Genomic DNA, 25,087 nt, shown 5'->3' with positions numbered 1-25,087 from the left:
CTCTCAACTCATCTCTGATTTGGCAGAGATGAGTTTGGAGATTGCCATAATGGTAAGCCACCACCGTCAACTGCCGCATGGTATTACCATCACGAATACGTGAGCCGCCAACGGCAACTGGTAGATGGCACAGCCATCGCGATTGCGCGAGCCCCTACCAGAAATTCGTTGCGCCGCCCTTGGGGGCAAAAAACGGTGAAAGCTAACGTACGAAACCAGAGGGCAGCACAGGATCGATCGCACGATCCTGCCCGTAAGCAATCTCCCAACTCATCTCTGTTCTACACGTATATTACAACGTATAATACGTCCCTAGTTTTCTACACAGGCACGAAGTTTATTACCCCAAACTAAACGTGCAAAGCGCATGCGCAATATCGTCAATAGTCAATGAGAGTTCACCTATTTACCTCTAAGAGAGATTCTCATTGGCTATTAAGGGGATTGCACTTTATGCATCCAAAAATCCGCGCACATTCGAAATCAGCCTTGGAAATTTGAAATGTATGCATATATGTGCATTGATGTTTGTTTATAACTGTTTATAACGGCTGATAACGGCTACTTGAAGCCGTAAGATTCGTAACCAGTATTTGTATCAAAATGTATAAAGGTGGAAGACCAAAAAGTAAATTATGCGATGAAACAAATGGACAAGATGGAAGTTTATCACCTAGCGGATACCGCAGGGGGCGATCGAGTGAACTTCGGGAGACTGATCACCACTGAGGAAAGTGTTGGGAAGCTAACTGAGAACCGCTGCCGCCGATCAATCGCCGTTCGGTCGCTGTTGGTGGATTGTTAGGCGTTATTGTTGCCGAGTTCTTGATTATACATTTGAGTAATACGTCGCAGTTCCTCGGTGGCCGCTACTGGAAGGAATTGATTCCTGTTAGCTTTGCTTTTATCTGAGCGAAACCAGCCCAATTATGACGATTCTCACGAAAGCCATTGGAGGGGAAAAAACGGTAACGGCGGCTTCGGATAAAATGGAGCAGCCATTGGTTGTCGAGGAAAATCCAAAGGTTTATAGATTTTACTCAATTCCATTTTAATCGGTCTTTCCGGATTTTTAAGCGTAGATTTTAGTGTATTCGTTATGGACGATACTTTGATCATGAATTCTGTTGTGACTTTGGATATATTATGATTGATAACAGGACTTTTGATGCCAAAGGTGCATTAATGTATACTGTGTACTTCAGTTAGATTATGTTTCTTGAAATGAATTTATTTTCAGTAATAACTGTTTATAAACATTTTATGATGTTTTGTCTGATCTGAAAACATTCGGATAAAGCATCGTAAACAATTTAATAGAGACTTAATTCCAATATGGTCTTCTAATGTCCAATAATTAACACAGCACTTAGACAACAAATAAGGATACACGTTACAAGCAATCGCTGTACATAAAGTGAAATAATCTTTGAAAATCATTATTTTGGATTTTGACAACACAACACGATGTTATGAAAACATGGCAGGTCATACACTAGACTGAAAGATAACAGCTATGGGTGTACAGTTAATTGGTATTAATCTTGTAAATGTATCATGAAGATGTGTAACATTCGTTATTTCATTTAGCCATTATTTCTTTGCAGTATTAGTTTCACAATTTGATTGGCACACATGTACATTATTTTTAATGCATGATTTTTTTGTCTTTTTTTTAAATAGTTTTTATTAGAGTAAACGACCATTTTATGTGTTTAGGACGAGTCTAAGATTGATTTGGAGTCTCAAACTACAAAGAGGAAATGCATTGGGCACTACCTAATTTTGGAAAATCGAGTTCTTCGACCAAATGCCATGACGGCTCTTTGTTTGGCAGCAATGCTTGTAGTCAGCATTGGTATGATAAGCGGGGTATTTATCTACAGGCAATATGGACGAGCGCAGATGCATAGATTACGTACTGGCTGGTATAGCATTCCATACGACAACTCGATCAAGTTGCCTTATGCTCATAATCAAATACCTCTGACACTTTTGACTCATCATGATGAGTACCCTGAAATGCCTAATCTGGATGACATTTTAAAAGAACAACATGAAGTCATGCAAGCAGCTAATAGTTTCCGTTCTATAGAATATCCAGTTAAAGGTTTCTTTAAAGAGCGCTTTGAAATTGATCTTGAAAATGGGGATTATGAAAAGATTGATGTTCCTGACTTCCGTGGAGGAAGACAAGGCCGTTTCATTCATGATTTCTATAATGTAAGTTTTCTATTTTTACTGCATTTGCAAACATAAAAGTAACATTATGCATGTCTCGTTTAGGGATAAAATTTTTGTCTTAGTCCTTTAGACATTTTTATAAAACTTTACCATATTTTTTAATCTACAATTTTTATTTAACAGAATAAAACTGGTATCATTGATATAGACAGACGTTGTTGCTTTGTTATGCCATTGAATCGCCAACGTGTATTACCACCAATTAATATGTTTGATCTTCTAAATAAAATGTACCATGGTAAGATTACTTTTAATTACAGCTTACTTTTAATAATCATTTGTTAGATTGTATTCGAACAATTTTTTTCTCAACAGGCTATTACGACGTAAATACTGAAGTTGTGCAAGAAACTATGAGAGTCGTAACACCTCCAATTACTGATATGTCTAGTGTTGGACCTTATATTTCCCAAGAATGCCAAGATTTACCAACGTACATGTTGGAGAAAGTAAACAATAGTAATGGTAAGTTAAACATTATAACAGCAGTAAATTCAGGTTATTAATTTAAAAATATTTCTATTTGCAGTATTTAAACGTAGCGCATCAGGTGGTATGTTTGGTCAGTTTGCTGGGAGGAATATCTTGGAACTTAATATTTTAAATTTAGAAGATGTACTCCCGTCCGATGGTCAAAAGTTAGAGGGGAAGAAGTAATTTTTCGTTTTTCCATTACTTTACATATCAATTTAGAATAACTGAGAATATAGGTACATGTTTTCTCTTAAGGCTATGGCGAAATTAATACACCTTATATTTATGTCATACTAATACCAGAGAAAATTCTGTCAACTGTTAAATTCCATGTTGGCAAATTCATTTTGTGTAGAATTGCCGCCCGGTATGAGATCGAACGGATGAATTGCCAACAGAGTATTACACTTGAGTGTCCAACTGCAGTTGATTGGACCAGTTAACAATACAACCTTAAAAACATTAAATTAAAAATCAGCAGTGTTTTGTTGTCTTTCAGCTGCGAGTGGTAGGTTTAGTTTGCCATAGCCTTAAAAGTCCTTAGATATTTTAGCACCCATATGATTCATATTATCAGGATGTTTATAAGTTAATTATCTTCTCTATTTTCCTTGCCAAGAATTTATACAAGTACACTTTTTATTATACACTTGTTATTTTAAGTTCCTTTAATCAAGGCCAAGTAATGGATAAACTAAACCACAAAAGAGAGGGTTATGATAAGAGAGAGGATATTTACTCTTTGTGCTAAGATTTAAAGTATGGCCTAATCGAAACAGTGTTTCAATGTGATTACTTCTATGTAAAAGATGCTAATTCTTATGTTGATCATAAATAATCGCTTTTTTGAGAAAGGGAACAAAGTCAGAAATCTTTAATACCTTAATCACGTCATTCTGAAAAAAAAGAAACTTTCGTCCCTTCAATATTCCGTCAATTATATGACAAATGTTATTAAAGTTTCAATTTACGACATACGTATTTGTTACATATGCCTATTTCATCACTAAAAACATGTTTAGTGCACACGTACATAAAGATTTGGTATGAACAGTACAACTATTCGTGGTTGAATTGAAAAGAGGTGTATCGAGTCGCACATTCCAATCAGTTGCAGTGACAAGATAAATAGTAACAATTCATGATATTTGTGTATTTTGAAGTTGATGATATTTAAAGGGTTTTTTCCATTTTACTTGCAATTATTAACTCCTCACATCATTAAACGTAGTATAAATGGAACGTGTTTCTTCAGAACAAATTTGCTCGTTTCTGGTGTTCCTCCTTATATTAACACTTAGTAAATATTACATTGTTTTTCAAAATAGTAAAGAAGTACTCCCTAATCCTGTTTTGTTTAAAACACATTTACAAATATTAGTTCCTGTTGCATGCATTTTTGTATTTACTATTATTATTTTGAATTAAAATTTTTCTTTTCATCCGTCATTTTAATTTTGACAGATGATCTGTTGAGAATACAAAACAAAAATAAGTGTATTGTGTGTACAATTTTGTTTTAAATACAGAACAATTGAAAAATAAATTAAATCGACCCAATTTTATAAATATAAACAACTTGATGATCAATATGGTAGAGCAGTCTAAAACAATGACTGGGGCAACGTAATATCTTCCAATTAAACCAAAGCCACAATTCTTTCGTTGTTAGAAGTTGTTATTCGATATTTAGTTCGTAAGTACATATATGAAAATTGTAAATTCCTATAATAAATAAAAGAAATATACATACATTGGTTCTTTTAATAAACTCTTTAAAAACCTAAACATATCGCCTGTCAGAAGTTTCATAACTGGTACATGGATTTTCATTAAAAGATATAATGACACTGTGTCGAATGTGTAATTTAATGTCAATTTTTGTACAGAGCCAATTTTACGTTCTATATAAAACAATTTATTAGGATAAATACACATTAACTAGAAAACTGAAGCATCAAGAGACATTTGTGTGTATTAATTCTGTGATAGCTTTTTGTCTAAGAGTGTATAATTTTTTCACCCATTTATCAAATCTTGCATCATGGTCGACCATTATCTGAAATAAATAAACAGGTAATGTAAAATATAGAAACAACACTTTTCAAAGTATCGAATATTTTTTACCGATGTGTGAAATATACTATCCACAAGAATAGATGTATTGTTCACAGGAGGTACTCTGATCGTTTCTGTAGAAATATCTATAACGATATTCCGAAACTTGCTCTGCTCATCCTGTGCCGACGATGAGAATGGCCTCTGAATAAATCCTTCTGAATTGATTTCGTCTAGTACACTTTCTTTAATTCTAGGTTCGATGGAGAATTCATCTGAACTTACAAATGTAATATTTTCAGAATGTGGTCAAATACATATAATGATCATGTTTGCTGTTAATGTCATTAATGACATTACCTTTTTGTATCTTATCGCATATAAGAGACTTTACATTAGACTGTGAATTACTGGAACAGCTGCCTGATTTTTCCCTTGATGTAGATCTGACTTTTTTCTTAATATGTTCTGGTGAAAATGATCTAGACTTTCGTGACCGATATCGTCGAGAAGTACCTTGTGACGATTTATAACCTCTAGATGATCTATCTCTACTTCTGGAGCGTGATCGATGTCGGCGTCTGCCCTTTGAGTGTTTTGACGATCTCCTTTTATATGACGAACTATCACTAGAGTCGGAACTGCTTGATCTGATGAGTATATAAAAAGTCCATAAAGAAATGGGTATTTTCCAGATCACAGAATAACGCCAGGTAACCTCATACAATACTGGCACAGGTGAATATTACCTCGATCTTCTAGAATGCCTTTTCCGATACCTGCCACTGCGATCTGAGTCTGAATCGCTGGAGTATCGAGCCATTATTAAATACTGTAGCAATTCTATTTCAAGAAGAACTATAGATATACAATAGACGCTGAGTGAGATACATAAACAATGCCACAGAAACACTTCGTCCCTAACAGTATGAACAAATTGTAACAGTTTACATTAAACTGTACAACTTTTAGTTGCCATGATTCTTTTTACGAGGTATTCTTAGGATAACTCGAAATTGCCCAAATTCGAGATGTTTCGTGAGTTGTCATCTGACTTTGTGTCGTCTGGATATTCTTTTGTAAACAGAACTTTCAAGTTCTGGAGGATGGAAACACTTCTGCAAGGGAAAATAGGTTGGAATTTATCGGAGTATAATAACCGGATAAGTTCAATAAGTTATGGCTCCAAAAAACAATTTACGTGAATGTATGAGGTGCCTCTACGTTGAAATTCTGAATAACTAAACTATTTTTGCGCCATCTGACACCATTCACGGGAAATATATGTACATCTACGATAATCGTCTTGCTTATCCCTGAACACAAGGAAACTACCTTTCAATGAATTATGAGCATGCGCTATGATTTACTAGCTTCCTTTGTGAACAAAGGTCAATTAAATCGGTGCTTGGGTCTTCTCTCTCCTTCTCGCTTAGAATAGTAACACATAACTAACCAATGACACTTTTAATATATTGCAATATGGCGGCGTTTAGGAAGACGCAGCGAGTGAAAAATAAAACCCCCATGGGAACACACCTTGTCATCCATACAATATAGAGCTACCGGTGTGTTTTGTTTTGAATTCTTTCCGGTGGATCATTTTTTGTATTACACAATATTACTTATAAAATGATTAAGCATGATTTTGTGAAACATTACAGAAATCGATAGGGCGATTTGATTCCTTCATTGTAACTTAAATCGGAATATGGACTGCCCGAAACTTATTTGTGATTTACGAATACCAAAGATTATGTGGTACCAAACGGACGTCACTGTTGTTATTCGTGTAATGCTTTGTGACGTGACAGATTATTATCTTTGTATCAAAGATGATCATTTTCAGTTTAGGTATGTCCGAAGCGTACATAATTTTCTGTACACTGTTTACGGTAACCAGTATTTCAATAAGGTTATATTTCATGCTATAATTTTAGCACGATTGTAGATAACAATAAGTATTACATTGGATTCAATTTATTTGGGACAGTAATCGAAGAGGAAACAACACATGAAAATTTAGGACGAGAGATCAAGATTACCCTTTATAAAGCTCATAAATGTAAATGTTATATTTAATCTATGTGGGATTTTATGTTATCGGCTGTAATCATTTTGTTTTTATACAATACATTTTTTATTTGAGTTGAAAATTATTAATGTTTTACAATAACATTGTAATAATTACCTACTAGGGATACCATGGTTAAAACTACATGCAGATGACTGTAAATATCCTCAAATATTACTTGATCCAGAACGTTTATATCAACCAGTGTGGGTCACAGCAAAGAAGAATGTTGAAGGTATTATTAGTGACACATTTTGTATAATTTATGCAGTTATGTACTTCAAAGACTGAATTTATGACCCACTCCTATAAGCAATAATGTATGGTAATGATGTTTTTGCTTTGTTACAGTTAGAGAAGATTTTGCAAAATATAAACGTAGACATAAGATTACTCAAATAATGCCTGATGTTCCATCAACTGACGAAGAAGAATCTGATGATGAATTGTTTGACATGTTTTTTGAATAATTTATAAAGAATGTGACAGCCTGGGGGAGGCAATATATTTAACAGCAATACATATTTGTTTTTCAAATTCTAATGTCCAAATTTTTAATTCAAAAAACCTTCCACCCTAAAAAGTACATTACATCTCTGGTTAATGTAAAATCACTGTTCGTTATATTCTATCTGTAAACAATGCATATGTATGCATACGGATTAAGTTATTATAATTTTAACGTGTTAATAAAATGTCGAAATAACTAATTCTGGGATGTGTTGAATTTTATATTGCATTATGGTTGTCAAACTTGATTAAATACAAATATGTTAGCAGTTCATTAGGTATTATTTGAAACAATATACTAAAAGTGAATTATAAATTATGTTAACAAATTGGCGGAACTTCATATTTTCATCTATAAATGAAACCTTTTGGTTTTTTGTAAATTATACATTAGTTGGAATGACCTGTAAATGTGCTTATTCGTGTAATAACATTGTCATAAATGAAAGAATGAGATACAATACACATCATTATATTATGTTAACCTTAAAAGCTGTAAACATTTTAACAATGGATTAAGTTTGTCTCAACCTCAGGAACAATTTAATCAACAGAGATTCCTATATATCTGATAAGATAAAAATATTCTATAAAAGGTACACGACGTTTAATGACAAATTAATTCTATATTCCATGTTAATCTTGAACAGAGATATTTTTTAATGTTTATGAAACGCATATTAGTACGTATGGGATGTTATAAAAGGATTCGTGTTAATAAACATATCACGGTATCGACATACTTTCTGCTCGTCTTGACTTGTTAAGATTGGTTCCATTGACAATAAAAAATATCTGTAACTTAAAGAGGGTGGTAATCGATTTCGCATAAAACAAAATAATGGTAATATCAATTATTGGAATTACCTGATAACAATTTTTTAAAGCACTAATACTTTGGACAGTGCATTGTCTATAAACTACGGACAATGATGGTGACCTAATATTTTACGACATTGTTATTCAATATCAAAGACATTCACCTAATAATAATTTATAAGCCCAAACTTAATACATTATAAATTTGGAATATTTTCTTACGTAATAAATGAGGCCATGACGATTTACATTTGAAGAAAATATTTAAGTTATCCATTTTAACTTATCAGAATTAAATGAAACAATTCTAACTACATTGAATTACGTGTAAACGTATATATATTAATCATTGATTTACTATACATATTTGTCGCAACCTAATGATCATTATAACAAAATATATATAAATTAAGAAATTCATACCATGCATTTTCATTTGAATGAGGAACTATGGTTTACGATAATGTCTTAATAAATTAAATGTGCTGAGCGACTTATCACATATTTCTACGTATAAGACGACTTATTACATGTTACTGCACTACAGATTACTATCATTGTTGTGTCTCGAGGTATTCAATCGTGAAAAACACGTCCAAACTAGTGGAATTAGACACTAGTAGTCTCCCAAACCATATTTCATGACAGTACAGTAGGCAGTTTGGCATTCACGCCGGTTAGTCAAATAGCCCTAGAATTAAAACGTACAAAGGTAAAAAGGTAACAAGAAAAAGAGGCTTACAAATTCGAGTAAAACGAATTTGGGAATGTGATCTTTTCGCGCTAATATAAGACGAGATTGTTTGATTCGGCAGCAATCGACGTGACCATACCACATGATAGCATCCTCATTAAGCAAATTTAAGGAAATACATTCGCAAAATTAAATCCGCCTCGTTGTCGGATAGAAACGCGATCTCGCACAATTATCGACCTTTGCTTTTCAATGCCTGCAGATAATTATAATGTATATTTTATCAAACGACTACCTTTCCCGGCGTAATAATCGTATCGATACGACGCAATCCTCAAACCGCATGAATTTCTTCTTGTCTAGAGGTATGGAGTACTCGCACCTTTTTCCTACATATAGCGTAAATCTAATGACTCGGAAGGAAATACTTTCTCTCAGCCGGATGATTACCATGGTTTTGGAACAATGGTCAAGGCTGAAGAATTTCCAAGCTGCGGTTCTACGAGGAACTACGAGCTGGGACGAAAGCGCAACTCCGGAGTCGACTATCTTCCGTTCCTGCGGCGAAATTGTACGCTATTATCACCAGCGACTCCGGCTCTACTAACAGCCTTCCAGGGATAGCCTCTGATTTATATTCTCGACCCTGACCCTCATTTCCTTCAGTACGTCCTCGGCGAGATCGTCGACATTCGTGTACCTGACCTTGAAGAAATTGAATATATCAACGAGAAACTCGATGACCTGATCGCGAAAGTACTGGCAGGTGGAGCGCAGACTTCCTTCCGGTCCCAGGAAGCCCCAAACAAGGACCGGCGAGACCTGCTCCGATATCGAGTAAAAGTGAGCGAGGAAACCCTTATCGTACTTCAGCATCTGACGTTTGCCCATCAGCACGGACCACACCGCGGTTCCTATGGCCTGGAACGGATATAGATATACACATTTTTCCCGTCAACCCCAGGAAGCGTGTAATAAGTAATAATACAAAAATGCCCAACCGACGTATCTATTACATTTACCGTTTCTCTGAAACTAGCCGAGATCCAGCGATTCTGTAGTATGGCCTTGATGGACGACGGCGGCTTCTCCACCTCCTCGAAGGCGTCCAGCAGAATGAAATCGACGAGGACGTCATAAAAGTTTATACACTTGACACCCCGGGCAGCGAGCTCTTCCTGCATCATCGCGTGGTTGTCGGAATCCTGCAGGAACTCCATCATCTTCTCGTAATGTGTCAGGTAGTCCTTGGGATCCTGTGTACGTTGTACATGTTTAATACTAACAATTCGTTGGAAATTTGTAACGTGAAAAATGGTTTGCACATTGTGTAGTACCAAACGTTTGTTGCGATTTTTAATGCCACAAAATTTATTTCAATTTTTAATATGAAACAATTTGTTGTAGATTTTGTAGGATCAAGAATGTGATGCAGATGATATAATACCATAAATTGGTTGCAGGTTTTTTAATGCCAGAATTTGTTACTACAACAAATTTGTGGCGTTTCACAAGAATGTGGACAAACACGTACCCGATCGGCGTACATTATCAGGTCACTGATAACCTGTCGTCCTATGTCGGCTATCCATACCGCAGTCCCTGGACAGCTGAAGAGTCTTGAATATGCTTGCCGAATACAGTGCACCTTCGCCAGGTACTCCACATCCGAGCCGCACTTTACGAGTTCCGTGTGTAGCCGCCTGAAAACAAGAGAAAAGAAATACATCAGGGTAGTTCTAGTACTGGGTAATTAGGATGAGCTCGATTATGCTATGCACTCGAGACTGGCTCGTTAGAAAACGAGACAAGCCCGGCCACTCGAGATAACAGCAGACTCACCAAGCCACTCGAAACATTTATCAGAAACTCGGACCAAGAGTACTCCAAATTGCGATGACAGAATTAAAAAGGCGATTTTTATAAAACATATTGTCCTACTAAATATGGCACGTCTACCTGCAGGGGATGGTTTTATCTTCGTGGTGTTTAAGCGCAGTGTGGTACAGCTTCTGCTTCTCGAAATGAGGGAAGAACTCGGAGAACTCCTCGAATTCCCGCAAATCTGCGACCTGTGAATTGGTGTTATGGTATTTTTATCTCGCTTAGTAATTCATGTAGTAACGTGAAATTGCGTAGGAATTAAATGAACATTTTTTACAATTTTTTAGTAAATTATTTCGTACCCCGTCTCTGGCCGATTCGAAGGACTCCGGTGAAGATGCTGCATCCTGTTTATCTTTGTTGGACAATCGGGTGCCCACGTTTGATGGCTTGTGGCTGCTCTCGCTTTCCTCGCTCTCGTTGCGGAATAGCACGGAATGCTGCGAGAGAAAAATTCTCGTAAATTACCGGCCAATTGGTGCTCGATTCCTCGGCTTTTGCCTTTAATTAAGAGTTACGCGATGCCGGGATAATTCTCAACTTTCCAGCAATCCGGGTGACTTTCAGTTTTCGCGGTAAATACATGTGTTCGATCGCACAATTACACCGTTAAGACGCTATAAGTAGCGTGGTATGGGACAGATGCGAGCTCGGTTATCAATGATAATTTTCACTTCGACATCGTCGGTGGCGTTCACATCCTCTACCTATGATTCTACTTATGATTGGATAGTGTCCGGTTGAATGACTACAGCTTACCCTGAGTGAATGATTTCTTAACTAGGAACGTATTTTCCCTAAAAATAATTTATTTTAGCTACATCATGGGACTTTCCATAAATAATAAGTAAATGCAGATATCAGCCTCTTGGCTGCATACACGGAAAAATGATTTTACAAGCAATGTTATCGTAGTCCTTGTTTCGCACGAGAGTCGCGATTACGCACATTAGTCAAATAAAATAAATTATTGAACCCGCGTACTAAAGCGGAAAAGAATATTTCAACCATGTCCTCATTTGCATACAGAGCAGGTCCGCTCTGCCGGTGCAGTAATGCAGTTCCTCAACGAGGACATTATGTATGCAACGTGCCTAAATATTTATATGATGATAGCCCCGAGTGCTGCGAGACGAACCCTGTCATTGGCCCGCGAATTTCCTCCTGCGAGACAAATGATGACTCTTCCTGTTAGATTAAATGACTCAGTGCATTAATTGCACCGACTTGGCAGGGAGTAAATTGAATAAGTTCAAGAATTCTTTCCATCCTGAAATAATGATTAACGAGTAAATAATGTGCACAGCTCGAGGGACGTGTACAAATGACGTTGGATGCTGATACTTGTTATCACCGATCAGCAAATGAGCCTCGACTCGAAGATGGTCGCATTATCTCTGACATGGACTCAATTCGAATAATTCGGTTGCTCTTTGGTTAATAATTTTTCATCGCGACGTTTCCGGCTGAAGTTTCAGCCAACTTTTTTACGAGACAAGGAACATATTCGCGTTAATTGGAGAACTTTTGGTAGAATAAATCTGCGCCTCGATATCATCCTTCCTTCGGTCGATTAGTATGTCTATTCTCCATTACTTCGGTTCAGTGACACTTACGATCGAGTTACTAGACTCGGTACGTCTTGCCCACGCACGATGTACGCATCGTATTAGCCATTCAATAGGCGTTATGCATGTTATGTCATTTTCAAAACCCTATCATTAGGTAGCGCCGAACCTACTTGAGATTTATCATTCCCAACGTTGAAGAAACTACGTAAAATTTTAGCATTCCCTCTGAAAAAAGATTGGACCATTCCATGTGTTCGCGGAAAAATGTATTAAAGTTCGAAAATGTATTTCTTGCAACAAAACGAACCACGTATTAATTAATAATGTATTCTCCGGTAATGTTGATCACTTCTTGCCGCCTTGCTGGCAGTTTTATTTAACCCCGTTACATACCTATTTACCGCTACTTTTTGAAAATCTTATTTTATTTTTCCGACAATACCTAAAATAGCACATTATTGTACCACCCCTACGTAACGCGGTAAATCTAAAAACATTTTAATGATTAAAAATGTATATAAATCATAAATTTATAAATATACAGTCAATTAATATCAGAAGATTAATGTTTCCAAATTTCGCGTTGTATAAATTGCTTGACTTAATCAAAAAATTGGGTTACAAAGGATTAAGCATAGAATTATCTCCAAAGAAAATTAGTGACCCAATAATAATACACATGTACAGAAACTAGTAATTCTTCTTAATGGTACTGTTATAATTTATTTAGTCGACTAATCGATAACGAGTCCCATTTTTCGAATGAAGTATAAATTAATAGAAATTTCCCAAAGTTCCCATATTTAACTAGGATTCATCTCTTTTCTAGGGCCCGACCATGTACGTGTTATTGTCAGTGTGTATCGTAAATATTGAAGAGGCAATACCTGATCGATGAAGAGGAGCTCAGCGTTGTTCTGTATATGGTAGCCTAGGTCAAGGAGCTCCTGGACATCGCGAGTAAAGGCTGCATCGGCTTTGGACGGCAAAGCGAGGGTGTCGTTGTTGAGAGACGAGCTGAACGCAGAAAGTGCATCCTCCCAGCAGTAGAGAGCTCTTTCCAGCGCCTCCAGCCCTGTACCGTTGATTCACACTGCATTACATATCCGTTTATTTGTAGAGTTCACTGCCGCCGGGAGCTGATGGCAAGATTGCTCTAACGATACCCATTCGTACCTATTGTCTTGTAAGGGATAAAAGTGGCTGCTCGATCCGCACCGCAGCTCGATGCATTTGCATATGCCGGCGAGGAAGACACGCTGCATGACCAGACTCGGTGCACCGATTTTCCCGGGATCTTATTTACCTATTTTCTCCCATTTTTACAACGATGCAAGGAGTGATCAATTATTTCGCGCAATCGTCCCAGCACCACGTCCTGCGTGCCCGAAATAATTATCGACCCATTTCCACTAGACTTTGTCAAGTTGATTGATTTTAGTGCGATTTTAATTAGAACCCGCCGATCGATCCGGATTCCCAGCTTGCATAATTCGGTCAATTCTGTAAGAGAATTCTCCTGAATTTCTAGTAGTAAGAGTTGATAATTTATACGTATCTTTAATTGATGCGTTATTATTAATACTGTAGATTTTGTACGTAACGATTATGATGAAAGTGGTTCTAGTCATTATTCTTTTTTATGTTAAACTAACGTTACATGATTGTGAGTTACGTGGCGACAACACGGAATATGGGATAAATTCATTTCCTTAGATGTTTTACTTAAACTACGCTCATTATTACGGGCAAATTTAATTGTTGTAATGAGATCAGATAAATACACCCCCGTTAAGTGTGATAACAGTTATTAGGATAGTATTATGGATATGTTGTTGGTTTTTTTAACTAATTTGTTAGATTTGATTGACTTGGATGTAGTGTTGGTAAAGGAGTATCGATATTGCGAGCTGTGCATAAATACTGAGTCTTAGAAGAGCACGGCTATAGATGTTCCTTCCATGGATTACGAGTCGGCTCGTTTATACAGTCACGCCGTTAATGGATCGGCGTAGAGACTAAGTTTTGCTTAGATCCTTATTGAGATAAATCACTGGAACGGGTACAAAAAAATAGCGATCGCCGTTTGAAACTCGCCGGCTCGTATAACCTCGTTCTGCATATACATGAAGTTTCTGAATGACACCCGTAATTATGCATTCGTTCTCTTCCAACACTAGCTTTGAGCAAGTGTTCTCGTAAGTTGACTTATATCGACATGCTGAATGTCGAAAAATTCCGCAATCTAAAGGAATGACTATCAGTGATTCATTGAACATTTATTGCCGTTCGGGAAATAATGCCTCGATTATTTCTAAAAAATAATCAGAAAAGAGATACAGGTTTTAAGTTTTCCTGCGATTACCTGCGGCTGTTATCGTGGGATTTTAGAAACGACTGGATTAACATTTGACATCAACCAGTTAGTAAATGCGATTGGAGCCAATCAAGAACCGCGGAACTGCCGTGTAAGTCTATCGTCTCGTATATCGCGAAAAGAGACCACGCAGGAAAATCTGCAGTTTCTAGGCGCCTCTTAAAATCCCCCGCCGACTTTCCTCTCAATTACCGGGGCTTTTTTTTTCCGTTCGGTTAACTTCAAAGTCACGATTAGAAAGTACCGGCAGCACTTAGTTGGGCTGAAATCGCGCGTCACCGCTAAATGACGTTTCCCGACCAGCTGGTGCGCGACGCCAGTTTATTCGCCAAATTCGTGAGGGGGAAAAAAGCACAATTTTCCGACTAACTTCTCAATCAAAACTTGCAGAAATTGGAAATTCAAGCAACATCTCAAGAGAAGGAAAGCACCATTCCTCGATCAAACCACGTAGAAAACACAAATTCAACGTTTCCTCAAATATCCTCAAGTACTTCAGCCAAACACATTCCCGAATGATCGCAATAAATTCAACATAAAATCTTCTCTTTATTCCCAAGCCCGAGAAATATTCTATTGTACATCCCGTGTATTTCTCGAATGCCGATTAAGCATTTTCGGCTGCATCAATATTTATTTTTCGGATTTATTCCGTTGACTGAAGACTCAGGTGCAGACACGACGCGACGCTGCGGCGACGCAACGATTAATATTGCACCGAGTTTTCACATGTACAAAAGCAATGGATTCCTGGTATCGAAAGATACAGAATAATGCAGACGAGTACACGCAAAGTCGGTAACGATGAAAATGTTTATATTAAGGGTCTTCATAGGATCCGTATTATTTTCAAGCGCGCGTAAAATGCGATCGCGTCACATGACGCTCTAAATTTCTTCTGGGAAATATACGGCGGTAATAAATGGCGCGTTAATTTCCTGGCTATTTTTTAAAAGCCTGCACCCTGTAAAACGGTTCTGTCATCAGCTCTAGGTAAACGTTGGGGGCTTACTTAAGCGGCTTTAGTCCAGGGAGCGTCGCGACGCGACCTCTTTAAAGGTATACAACCCCTCTAGGCGTCACGTCGTCGCAATATCGGCCTTATATGACCTCCGTTCTCAAAAATTGATCGCCGAGGTCGCGTCGTCGACACGTGAGAGCTCTCGGAGAAAGGTGTCGGATTTTAAAGGGAAGATCGAGTCGAAAGGGAAGTAATACCCCACCTTAGAGAAATATTTTACGGCCCAATTAGCCCGCTCTACGAGAGTCTAATGAAGAGTGAGAAATAATTAACTGTACAGATAAATCATATTTTTTTAGCGAACCTTCTTATGCTAAGTTTGTGCATTTTCGCATGCCAAGAAGGGAAGGAAAAAATAAACGTGAAATATTCATTTTTTACAATTTTTGTTTTTACTAGTGCGTTACTTTCTAAATTAATTATTGACGTTTCAAGCTAAATAGCTTCCAACGAGCGTGGGAGTTGTGCACTAATTTTAATTTTTTTTTATCGCGAGTAGCGTGTCCTGGAAATAATTGTTGATCGCGAAATTTTGAGCAATGGAGTAGGATATTCGTCACCGAGGACGTCGGCTATTATCAGCCATGTTCTTCTCACGGAGCCGCAAAGTGGGTAAAAAAACCTAACCAGTACCTGAGCGAGTGTGAAGCGGAACATCGCGCGCTACAATCAGCGAAGCACGGGGAGTTTACCGAGCAAGAACCCAAGGCGAAATTGCCCGTGTCATCGAATTATCTTATTTTATTCTAAGCAGTCAACATGTACTGTACAAACATCAAGCGATTTCTCCGCAGCTCTGAAATCGCCAGAAAGTGCGCGTCACATAGAACTGCGGAAATCTCTAAAATTCCAGAGTAAAAATCAAAATCACTCCGATTCCAAGAAAGGAGATTTTACGATTAACAGGCAAAATGTTGCGACAAGAACTTCCTGGAGAGCAGTTTGTTGTTGCGCCTTCGGAGAAATTGTTAAGTGTCTAGGGAGTAGCATCAAAAATTTAACCGCAGAGCGCTTGTTCTACAGAGAGGCTTTTCTTCAAAGTGCTTTCTAATAACGCCTGCTATTCTCTCCTCTCTTTTGGTGCACCTTTTACCAAGCGATGCTTCAACAACTCCCCGGGGAAAATGGCTATTTGTAATTACTCTGCACGGTGTTATATCAGGGACTCTCGGGAGAATCACGAGCTCATCTCGTCTCATCGGGTGCATTATTACGTGCAAAGGAGGACGTGAGAATCCGTACGTAGAAGCTGGTAATAAGTGAACGCTAAAACTCGTGACCTGCTTGTTCCCGACATCGGAAAATGCATTAGGTATGTAATTACAGGCTGTGATTACCATCGGTAATACGTAACGGAAAATCAAACATACGGCAGACGTGACTTCAAGAAGAAACTGCCGAGAAAATGGTCCAGGGTAGAAATGCAACATGGCAAAAAGTGGCAATGATTATATCACATTATGTAATTGTTTATGAATTACTTTTTACCGACGCAGATGTACAGATGACGTGGCACAACATTTGCTGACTACATAAGTACACTTTTCACGAAAAAAAACTCGATTGGGTCTTTAAAATCACCTGGATTGATTAAAACATGTTTTGTAAGAGTGATCAGTGATTGAAGAGTGATTAGTAATCAATACCAGTAGAATGAAAGAGAATGTACATTTCTACTGAACCTTTCAGGTAAAAAGCGTGAATTCATTTTAATTTTTCAATTAAATACTATCACTATTAATCCGTAAGCGTAGATTTTTAACGGAGAACCGGTAATATTGTTCCTTTTGGACGAAAACGCGGTTTTCACTCAGTTTCTTTCTTTTCAGTGTTATCGAATCTAATGCTTTATAATGTTATAGATTTCTTGGAGATCGGGAAACGATCCAATTTTCCTTTGGAATTCTTTTTTTTTTCCCGGTAATCCCGAACTCGCTTCTCGGAGTTCAATCGAACACCAGCCTCATCGATCGAGAAGAGTAACGATCGTTCCACATATCGGTAAGCAACGCCGTTTTCCTCGAATTTTTCCGCTTTCTTTTTTCCCCGGGCACGTTGAATATTAATATACTCCCATTTAACGGGAAGTCGGGAACACGATCTCGCTGGAACGGCTTCGAGGAGTAACGATCGTTCCACTTGCCTTTGGGTCGTCGACGATCGATCGGCACGACTCGGGCGAGCTTTCGTCGGCGAGTTTCCGCCGGCATCAGCTGATTCTATTCAAGCTCCTGCCTCCTAAAGAGAATGGATTCAACGGGGAGTGTCCCCGGGAAGCCGGTTCCCAGGGAATCCGGAACCTTTATTCCACCAGAGGAGCCGGAAACCTCCGGAGGTCCCTTCTTTTGCCGCCCTCGATAAAAGGTGGGATGTGGCTCTCCAGAAGAAAGCTCTGGAGAAAGCGTCGATGAACCTTCAGCACCGATGAAAGGGCTCAGACTTTCGCTCGGCATGAGTGAAATTTCAGCCTCATTTTCCTCGGTTAACGACCGCTCTTGCCCGATGCTTTTCCTCCCTCGAGAGCTGGATTTTCGGCTTAAACTGCTTCCCCAAGTCTCGACGAGGCTTTTGTCGGCGGCAAAGGTACGTCAAAGACGCTCCAATTCGATCGAATTCGCTCTTCACCGATAACGACTATATGTATAAATCTTATTACTAATAACTGCAACCAGTCACTCCAAAATTTCAGTCGTTTTATAATTACCGCTACCTATTTATATGTTAAAAAATATATTAAAAAATGCTTGCAGGGTCGCCACGCGTATTGGAAGTGCAACTTCTTTCTTTTTTATTGTCGTTTCACTTTAAATGTCAATAATAAACCGAGAGAAAGCATTTCTTAACATGCGAACTTACAAAACCGTGATATGAGAAGTTTCATTTCAAAAATACGTTGCTTAAAAGCGATGCAATTTTTGGAATGACCTAATTGCAGAAATAAATAATATACTTATTAGATTGGTGGGTCCATTCTCTCGTTGTCATTCACCACTTGAAGGCGGTGGAAAAATTCCTTGTAATTATGAATTGTTCATTTTTAAGAGTATTGTTCGGAGAACGGAGGTTTACGTGAAATCGATAAGGCCAATCTCTCGCCGCCCCCGTCCTGGGTTTAATATTCCATGTAAGTAGACACGGTAAGTTCTCATCGGTGATATATCCGGAACCGGCAATTGTAATTCGCTGCCCCATTTCTCTGATAAGTTCAGTCCTCCCTTTGGCGAGGTTGACCGCGAGGTTCGTGGCCGGGAACGTTTTAGTATCCCACGGGATGAGAGGGGTCCAGGAGTCGATTTACAATCCTTTCCAATTCCCTTCTGCAGCAAATTCCCTTGCATCACCCGTAACATTGTTTGTCCCGATCGGGTCGAATTCGCGGCGAATATATTTTACCTAAAAACAGTTAATGAATGACGGAAGAGCAAACAGAAATGCAATAAAGTGGTCGAGAGCAGTGCTAGAGAAAGTAAATTCCGAGAGGAAAATGGAGCCTTTTCCTTCGCCTTTCGGGGAAATTACGTCCTCTTCCTTGACATTTTCCAGCACTGCCTCTACGTGGCTCGAGTAGGTACCTTCACTCTCACCAAACTGAAGTGCGAATTAGTTCACGGGCACGCGCTCGAAGCATACATTTAACAAGCGACTCGGAAGACACCGAGAGGGGTAATCATTAAAAATGACTACCCAAAATAACGACTACCGACGTACTGCTAATGAACAATTATAAGGGTCATTTCAATTTCCAAAACGCTCATGTATAATTCATACATTTGTAGTAGTAGAATAGGAAGTTAAAAGGAGTTTCAAAATAATATCCCATTATATTAAATATTTTAATTACAATATGGTATTCCATCGATTCACCCCATTGATAAAAGAAGGTAACATGGCGCATGGTTTGGCCGTCGTTTTCGTATATCTTTCCTTTTTCCCGCATTCGGTCTAGATTCGGGCTGCTGCGGCAAACTCGAGGAGAGGTACGGACCTGCGAGGAGGCTGCAGGCGCGTTCCCGGGTATCCGCTGGTGCGACTGGACGTGACCCCCAGAAAGCGAACGCCCTTGCCCCTGTGATATCGCAGTTACCGTTGGAGACCTTGATCCCCCTCCGTGTACCCTCCCGTTGAGTTTCCGTGTGACCAACATTTCCCAGGTTCGCGCATACGCCCCGGGAGCGAGAGAAAGGGGATGAGAGAGGGAAAAGCGGCATACAGGTATTGCCTAGGTAGAGCGCACAGGGGTAGCCAGCGCCGCGAGCGAGAAAGAGACAGATCGATAGGAGGTCGACAGGCGGGGGGAGGGGGAACGGTGTCGCATAGCGAGTAGGGAGGTTGATCGAGGTAGAAAGAGACCGCCTCCGACAAGAGCGAGAGGCTTACAACCGGGGTAGCCGCTCGCTGCCGGATGGTCGGCGTCAATAATACGCGTAGTGACGTAATCCTTTCGGGGGTCCGTTATTGGAGGATGTGTCATCCAATGGTGAGGGGTCGATACGGCAGCTGAGCGTCGCGCGCCCCATGCGGGCCCCCTCCCCTTCCGCCCCGAGGCCAGTCCGTCTCTCTCCATCCCGTTCTTTCTGTACCTGCGACAAAGACACCCCTATGCGGGCGAGTGCCGCGGGTTCTCGACCCTTCCCCTCCCGCCCGGGTCCGCGTTTCGTCGGTGACCTGACCCTGGCAGTTTGGGCGCCAGCAACGCCACAAGGCCGCCGCGGCGGGGCGGCGAACCAGCGCGCCCTTCCGCGGTTCCGCCGAACCTGGTCTCCCTGGGGGCGCGAGAGAGACGCCGCGATGCGCCTGCGCGCGGGGACGAGAGTGACGAGACGACCACAGGTGGGGGGGGGTTTCGAGGAGTGGGGGAAGCGCCGGCCGAGGAGGACGGCGGGCGGGCCGCGCGCGGCAGGAAGGGAGGAGGACGGGCCCGAGGATCGCGCTCTCTCTGGCGTCAGTTATTCCGAGTTATTCGGATCGGCGTCTGCCGCTCGTCCAGTGCCCCGCTGCCGCAGTTCGCGTTCAAAGAGACGTTGACACGCGAGACTCCGCGACGCCGCGAGGACTAGACAAGCATGAGTAGGAAGGGGACCTTCGACGGCGCCACCTGAGGAGCGAGACAGAGCGAGGCAGAACCGGAAGAGCGCGAGGAAGAGAGATCCTGATATAAAGGCACGTTTCCGCCTTCGTTCCTGCAGGTCGCGTGGGATCTCGCGAGATTTTCTCAGTTTTTTGAGGAGATATCCCCCTTGTCGCGAGGACGGGCCTTCAGGGTGAGTAGACGCGCTTTTCTGTCCACGCCCCACCCCCCCCTGAATCTTTTTTTTTTGCGAACGGCATCTGCTCACTGGGCCGCCCGGGGAGAGGAGGGCTTTTTCAATGTCACGCCGCGAAATCCTGCGAGAGGGGAAGAGCGACGCGCGCAGGTTACGCAGCGAGAGAGGGACGGGAAGGAGAGCAAGGGGATGTCCGCGGACCTCCGGGAAATGCGGAACCGTGGAACGGTATTCCCCCGACAGGACGCGCCGCTCGTAAAACGGCCCGTAAAAAAACTGAATAAAGTGCCCGAACGACAAAACGCGGCCCCCTCCCCCTCTACCCCGGACTTTTGGACAAATGGAAAAAAATTGCTTCCGAGCTGCACCACACAAGAGAAAAAGTAACTATTCGCAGGTAAAACTTCGCGTTGGGAATGGACGTTCAAAAGGATTGGGGATTTCGAAATACATTCACTCTTTTTCATTTTTTTAAAGCAAGCCCAGAATCCTTGAAAGGATAGTTATTGAGATCACGGCGAAACGGATTTGTTTTATTTCCAAGTTTTCGACCTGGTAATTATATTACATGAGAAAATGGCCTCCGAGCTGCTCCGTACATAAGAAAAAGTAACAATTTGCAAGTGAAACTTCGCGTTGGGAATGGAACGTTCGGAATGATCGGGGATTTCGAAGGACATTCATCCCTATTCAATTTTAGGGCGAGCCTAGAATCCTTGAAAGGATATTTACGGATATCATGGCGAAACGGATTAATGATCTATTTTCTGGTATTCGTCCTGGCAATTATTCCTTGAATAGGAACACTTCAGCTGGGTAATGGAAAATATTCGAAAGGATCCTTCGGGATGCTCCCACTGTTAAGCCTATGAATGGAGGTCCTGAAAAGCGAAATTCATCCTGGAGCGAAATCCGTTTATTTAGGATGGAAGTTTTTTTTACCCGTCTTCGAGTTATCGTTTCTAGGATATCGAGAAAAAAACGGAAAGTTCGATCCATCCCCCTTAAGGCCGTTAAACCTCGACCGATGCAATACTCGCGTTTAACGGTTAAAGGAGAGTGCAACGGCGCTTCCTCGTTACGCTCCAGGAGAGTCCTGCGGAGTTCGTGCGCGAACTTGTGCCTAATAACGCCTGATAACGCTTGATAACGCCGTTTCTACGACTCGACCCTGTACTGAGAACAAATTGCACCTAGGCGGGGTAACCTCGGCTGAACCTAAACTCCAGGGTTTAAGTTCGCGTCCTGGGAGCCGATCGATGCAACCTTTTCGTGCGTGGATTAGCGTGAGGTAAAAAAAAAAAGAACTCTTCGGCAAAATACAATAGAACGAAATGACGAGGTGACTTTGATAAAGCCAAAATTAAGGACCGAAGTTTGCATTTTAGGTAACGATCCGTGCAACTTTTCGAACTCATGCGTGTATTCGGGTCCGATAACGCCAATTTTCCGGGAGAATGGAACAAACAACGGGATGGCCTCGGTAGATCGAAATTCGAAGGGTTGAAGTTCACGGTTTAGGTAACGATCAGTGCGACCCTTCGTGTTCGTGCGTTGATTAGGGTCTGATAACACTATTTCCCCGGTGAAACGGGGAAAACGTCAGACAAGATCAGAAAATAACCTCGACGGAGCCTAAACTCGGGGTTTAAGACGGTGTCTTCGGGGAAAATCGATGCAATCTTTTCGTGGTGTAGGGTACTTTCCTTCTTAATGACAATACTTCACAATTCATAATCAATTCTTACTTCCCAAGTATCACTAGAATACTTAGCAGTTTACCAGGAAGCGAATGTTATCTACGTTGCGTCGGAAGAATAAAATACGAATATTAATGTGAACATTATCTACGTTACGTATGAAATCGTAAGTGGATTAACATAATGTTGTTACATTAACTGATAACGCCGTGCCTACAGTAGAATGGAACAAAACAACGGGATGTCCTCGATAAATCTGAAATTCAAGGATTTCAGTTCACGTTTAAGGTAACTACATACGCGACTCTTCGAATTCCTGCGTAGATTAGGGTTTGATATTAGGTTATGTCGAATCTAATAATTCATGTAAAATCACAAGGGTAACCTCCGCGGAGCCTAACCTCAGGGTTTAAGTCGGCGTCTTCGAGGCCGATCGATGCGACCTTTTCGCTATGCAGGACATTGGTTGCACCCCGTGCACACCCGGAAGCAGAAGAGGGAATCCTTCCGCCCGGAACCGTCCTAGGCCTACTCATCGGGGAATTGGATCCATTATTCCGATATCCAATTAGAGCTCGAGCTCGTTAAGAGGCCTACGTTAAGAGAAGTGCGGGGAGAAATTATATATTGCCTCTGCTCTCTCTCTATCAGCCGATTGGACTCGAAGCTTGTCCACAAAGAGTGGCTTTTTCTTTCGATAATCTTGTCACGGGTTCTCCCGAGTCCTTAATCTTACCTCCTTTTAAGTCGGCTTTTCCTTCGGAGCGATTTGTCACGTAGGATTTTTTAGACTCTGGACTTCGCGCGGGAGAAAAAGCTGATATGGGGAGACACGCTTCTCCTGGTTTCTTATTTTCTTCCTGCTATTAAAAATGGCACAAAACGCGAGACGACGCTGTAGAGTGGCGCCTTTTTATCCGCTTCTCTCATTTGGAAGGGAATGAGAGCCGGGAATAACGGGGGAATTTTTTTTGCAAGAAACCATTGCGTGGCGCAATGACTTTTATTCGGTCTGTGCACCCAGGGAGAAGAAATGATGCTTTTTTTATCGCCTTATCGCTGGACACCTGAAAAGTTGCCGAACGTGGATGCAAAAAGGACTGATGATAATTGCGGGGTTTCATTTATTGGAAAAAAAAAAAAATGAGCCCGTGTTAGGGAATCTCACGGCACGGTGAAATTTTAATAGCTCTTTTGCGCCTTTGTAGAAAGCTTGCGAATCGTTCGGAGAGTCGTGGAAAAAAGGGCTAGCAAGATTCAGAGTCCTTTTTTATCACGTGTGAAAATAAAGTAAATCGTCGAGCGGGATTATTGCTCACTGAGTTCAATGGGTTGTGGTAAATGCGGAACTCAGGGCGGGAAGGTTTTTAATTAAAGAGACTCGTCAAACCCACGGGATGCTGCTTCGTCGAGGGCTTTCCAGTCGTTCAGAGCCTGGCAGACTCAAAGAACAAAAAGCTGCCGATACCGGGCGATCCAGTTTTATTTTTCGTCAAATTACCGGCCAGAAAAAGTTAAAAAAAAAAAATGACGCAAGTATATTTTCGACGGTGGGAATCCGAAATGTCATGAATACGATTTTTTATGAACACATTTCCGCGCGCAGGAATTACTTCGCCCAGTCAAAGTGAATATTCATGACCACTATCAATTTGTATTATCATTGCAAATAGCTTGAGTGATTTTTGGAGCCATCAAAGCAATGACGCTCGAGGTACAAAAAGCGGTACCGGATGATCCGGTTTCATTATTTGCTGAAATTACCACCCAGAGAAAGTATTAAAAAGTAGTAAAAAATGACACGCGAATATTTCCGACGTAGTGGTGCCAATCGGGAATTTAATGAACGCGAGTCACGAGGAACATTTTCTTGCAGGAATTATTCTGTCATGTCGAGACGATCGTCTAAGCTTACTGTCAATTTTGATTATTAGTAGACGTAGCCCGAGGTGATTTTTAAGTCATTGCGGCAATGGCGATCCGACGGAAATAATTTTCTAGGGGTGTTAATCGACCCCCTCCTAGGCTCGGAGAGCACCATTGACCCGCGGCGCGAAATTAATGTAATTTCTACGTGACTCGTAGATTGGGATCAAGCCAAGCCGGACGGGAAGTTCGAGTCGAGAGGCCGCTAACTCAAATGCCTTTTTTTCAAATCAGCGAGATACGGCTTTGCTCTCGTGCTTTCGAGTTATTGGAACGGATCGCGTCCGCGATGTTCGGCTCTCGAAGGAACGGGTTGACGGTAACGGGAATCCTCGCTCAAAGGACTCATTATCTCGGGGAAAAGTATCCTCCAGGAAGGATCCGGTGGAGGAAAAATTCCCGTAGAAAATAAAAATGCTTAAATACCAGTTGCTCGATATCATCGAGACAGAGATTGACTTCCAATTAATC

At 40.6% G+C, this 25,087-nt stretch overlaps 5 protein-coding genes across 8 annotated transcripts in view; 3 read left to right on the top strand and 2 right to left on the bottom strand.

Moving 5' to 3' along the window:
• The first annotated feature begins 761 nt into the window (after nucleotides 1-761).
• Nucleotides 762-4,466, top strand: LOC105703380. Its single transcript, XM_012431744.2, has 5 exons — nucleotides 762-1,025; nucleotides 1,720-2,223; nucleotides 2,368-2,482; nucleotides 2,560-2,709; nucleotides 2,774-4,466. Exons 1-5 carry the CDS (start codon nucleotides 930-932, stop codon nucleotides 2,899-2,901), a joined length of 993 nt encoding a protein of 330 aa, XP_012287167.1. The 5' UTR covers nucleotides 762-929; the 3' UTR covers nucleotides 2,902-4,466.
• Nucleotides 4,467-4,565: 99 nt separating this feature from the next.
• LOC105703381 (uncharacterized protein At1g10890) lies at nucleotides 4,566-6,047 on the bottom strand. The gene is made up of 4 exons (XM_012431745.2): nucleotides 5,526-6,047; nucleotides 5,137-5,426; nucleotides 4,846-5,051; nucleotides 4,566-4,777 (listed from the first exon to the last, which is right to left on the bottom strand). Exons 1-4 carry the CDS (start codon nucleotides 5,597-5,599, stop codon nucleotides 4,676-4,678), a joined length of 672 nt encoding a protein of 223 aa, XP_012287168.1. The 5' UTR covers nucleotides 5,600-6,047; the 3' UTR covers nucleotides 4,566-4,675.
• Nucleotides 6,048-6,223: 176 nt separating this feature from the next.
• LOC105703379 lies at nucleotides 6,224-7,560 on the top strand. 3 transcript variants are annotated; one of them, XM_012431742.1, is made up of 5 exons: nucleotides 6,224-6,344; nucleotides 6,418-6,630; nucleotides 6,717-6,841; nucleotides 6,975-7,085; nucleotides 7,202-7,560. In XM_012431742.1, the coding sequence occupies exons 2-5, from the start codon at nucleotides 6,488-6,490 to the stop codon at nucleotides 7,318-7,320; spliced, it is 498 nt and encodes a 165-aa protein (XP_012287165.1). In that variant the 5' UTR covers nucleotides 6,224-6,344; nucleotides 6,418-6,487; the 3' UTR covers nucleotides 7,321-7,560. The 3 variants fall into 3 exon arrangements, with proteins under 3 accessions (XP_012287165.1, XP_012287166.1, XP_012287163.1); XM_012431743.2 differs by having other exon boundaries at nucleotides 6,253-6,344; nucleotides 6,441-6,630; XM_012431740.1 differs by lacking the exon at nucleotides 6,224-6,344 and having other exon boundaries at nucleotides 6,351-6,630.
• Nucleotides 7,561-8,500: 940 nt separating this feature from the next.
• LOC105703377 (mitoguardin) overlaps nucleotides 8,501-25,087 on the bottom strand; it is a 51,978-nt gene continuing 35,391 nt past the window's right edge. Inside the window, exons 4-9 of one of the 2 annotated variants that reach the window (XM_012431737.2) lie at nucleotides 13,216-13,403; nucleotides 11,060-11,197; nucleotides 10,833-10,945; nucleotides 10,408-10,576; nucleotides 9,896-10,129; nucleotides 8,501-9,794 (exon numbers count right to left, since the gene is read on the bottom strand). In XM_012431737.2, coding sequence (XP_012287160.1) covers nucleotides 9,477-9,794; nucleotides 9,896-10,129; nucleotides 10,408-10,576; nucleotides 10,833-10,945; nucleotides 11,060-11,197; nucleotides 13,216-13,403 — 1,160 coding nt within the window. In that variant the 3' untranslated portion in view covers nucleotides 8,501-9,476. The remainder of the gene's footprint in view (nucleotides 9,795-9,895; nucleotides 10,130-10,407; nucleotides 10,577-10,832; nucleotides 10,946-11,059; nucleotides 11,198-13,215; nucleotides 13,404-25,087) is intronic. The other variant, XM_012431736.2, reaches the window with a different exon arrangement.
• Nucleotides 20,678-25,087, top strand: part of LOC105703378 (protein unzipped) — a 38,602-nt gene continuing 34,192 nt past the window's right edge. The window contains exon 1 of the mRNA XM_012431738.2: nucleotides 20,678-20,987. The gene's annotated coding sequence lies outside the window, so the exon portion shown is untranslated. The remainder of the gene's footprint in view (nucleotides 20,988-25,087) is intronic.

This window comes from Orussus abietinus, unplaced genomic scaffold (genome assembly GCF_000612105.2).
Source record: "Orussus abietinus isolate OABI.00-Male unplaced genomic scaffold, Oabi_2.0 scaffold488, whole genome shotgun sequence".
Classification (NCBI taxonomy): Eukaryota; Metazoa; Arthropoda; class Insecta; order Hymenoptera; family Orussidae; genus Orussus; species Orussus abietinus.
The sequence above is the reverse complement of the archived record's forward strand: the minus strand, read 5'-3'. Positions and strand labels throughout refer to the sequence as shown.

Coding starts and splice junctions, on each gene's coding strand:
- LOC105703380 (XM_012431744.2), top strand. CDS start 930: ATGACGATTCTCACGAAAGCCATTGGAGGGGAAAAAACGGTAACGGCG. Junction 2,483..2,559: donor TCTAAATAAAATGTACCATG/GTAAGATTACTT, acceptor TTTTCTCAACAG/GCTATTACGACGTAAATACT. Junction 2,710..2,773: donor GAAAGTAAACAATAGTAATG/GTAAGTTAAACA, acceptor TTCTATTTGCAG/TATTTAAACGTAGCGCATCA.
- LOC105703381 (XM_012431745.2), bottom strand. CDS start 5,599: ATGGCTCGATACTCCAGCGATTCAGACTCAGATCGCAGTGGCAGGTAT. Junction 5,427..5,525: donor AGGCATTCTAGAAGATCGAG/GTAATATTCACC, acceptor TATACTCATCAG/ATCAAGCAGTTCCGACTCTA. Junction 5,052..5,136: donor ATGCGATAAGATACAAAAAG/GTAATGTCATTA, acceptor TTGTAAGTTCAG/ATGAATTCTCCATCGAACCT.
- LOC105703379 (XM_012431742.1), top strand. CDS start 6,488: ATGGACTGCCCGAAACTTATTTGTGATTTACGAATACCAAAGATTATG. Junction 6,842..6,974: donor CCTTTATAAAGCTCATAAAT/GTAAATGTTATA, acceptor ATTACCTACTAG/GGATACCATGGTTAAAACTA. Junction 7,086..7,201: donor AGCAAAGAAGAATGTTGAAG/GTATTATTAGTG, acceptor GCTTTGTTACAG/TTAGAGAAGATTTTGCAAAA.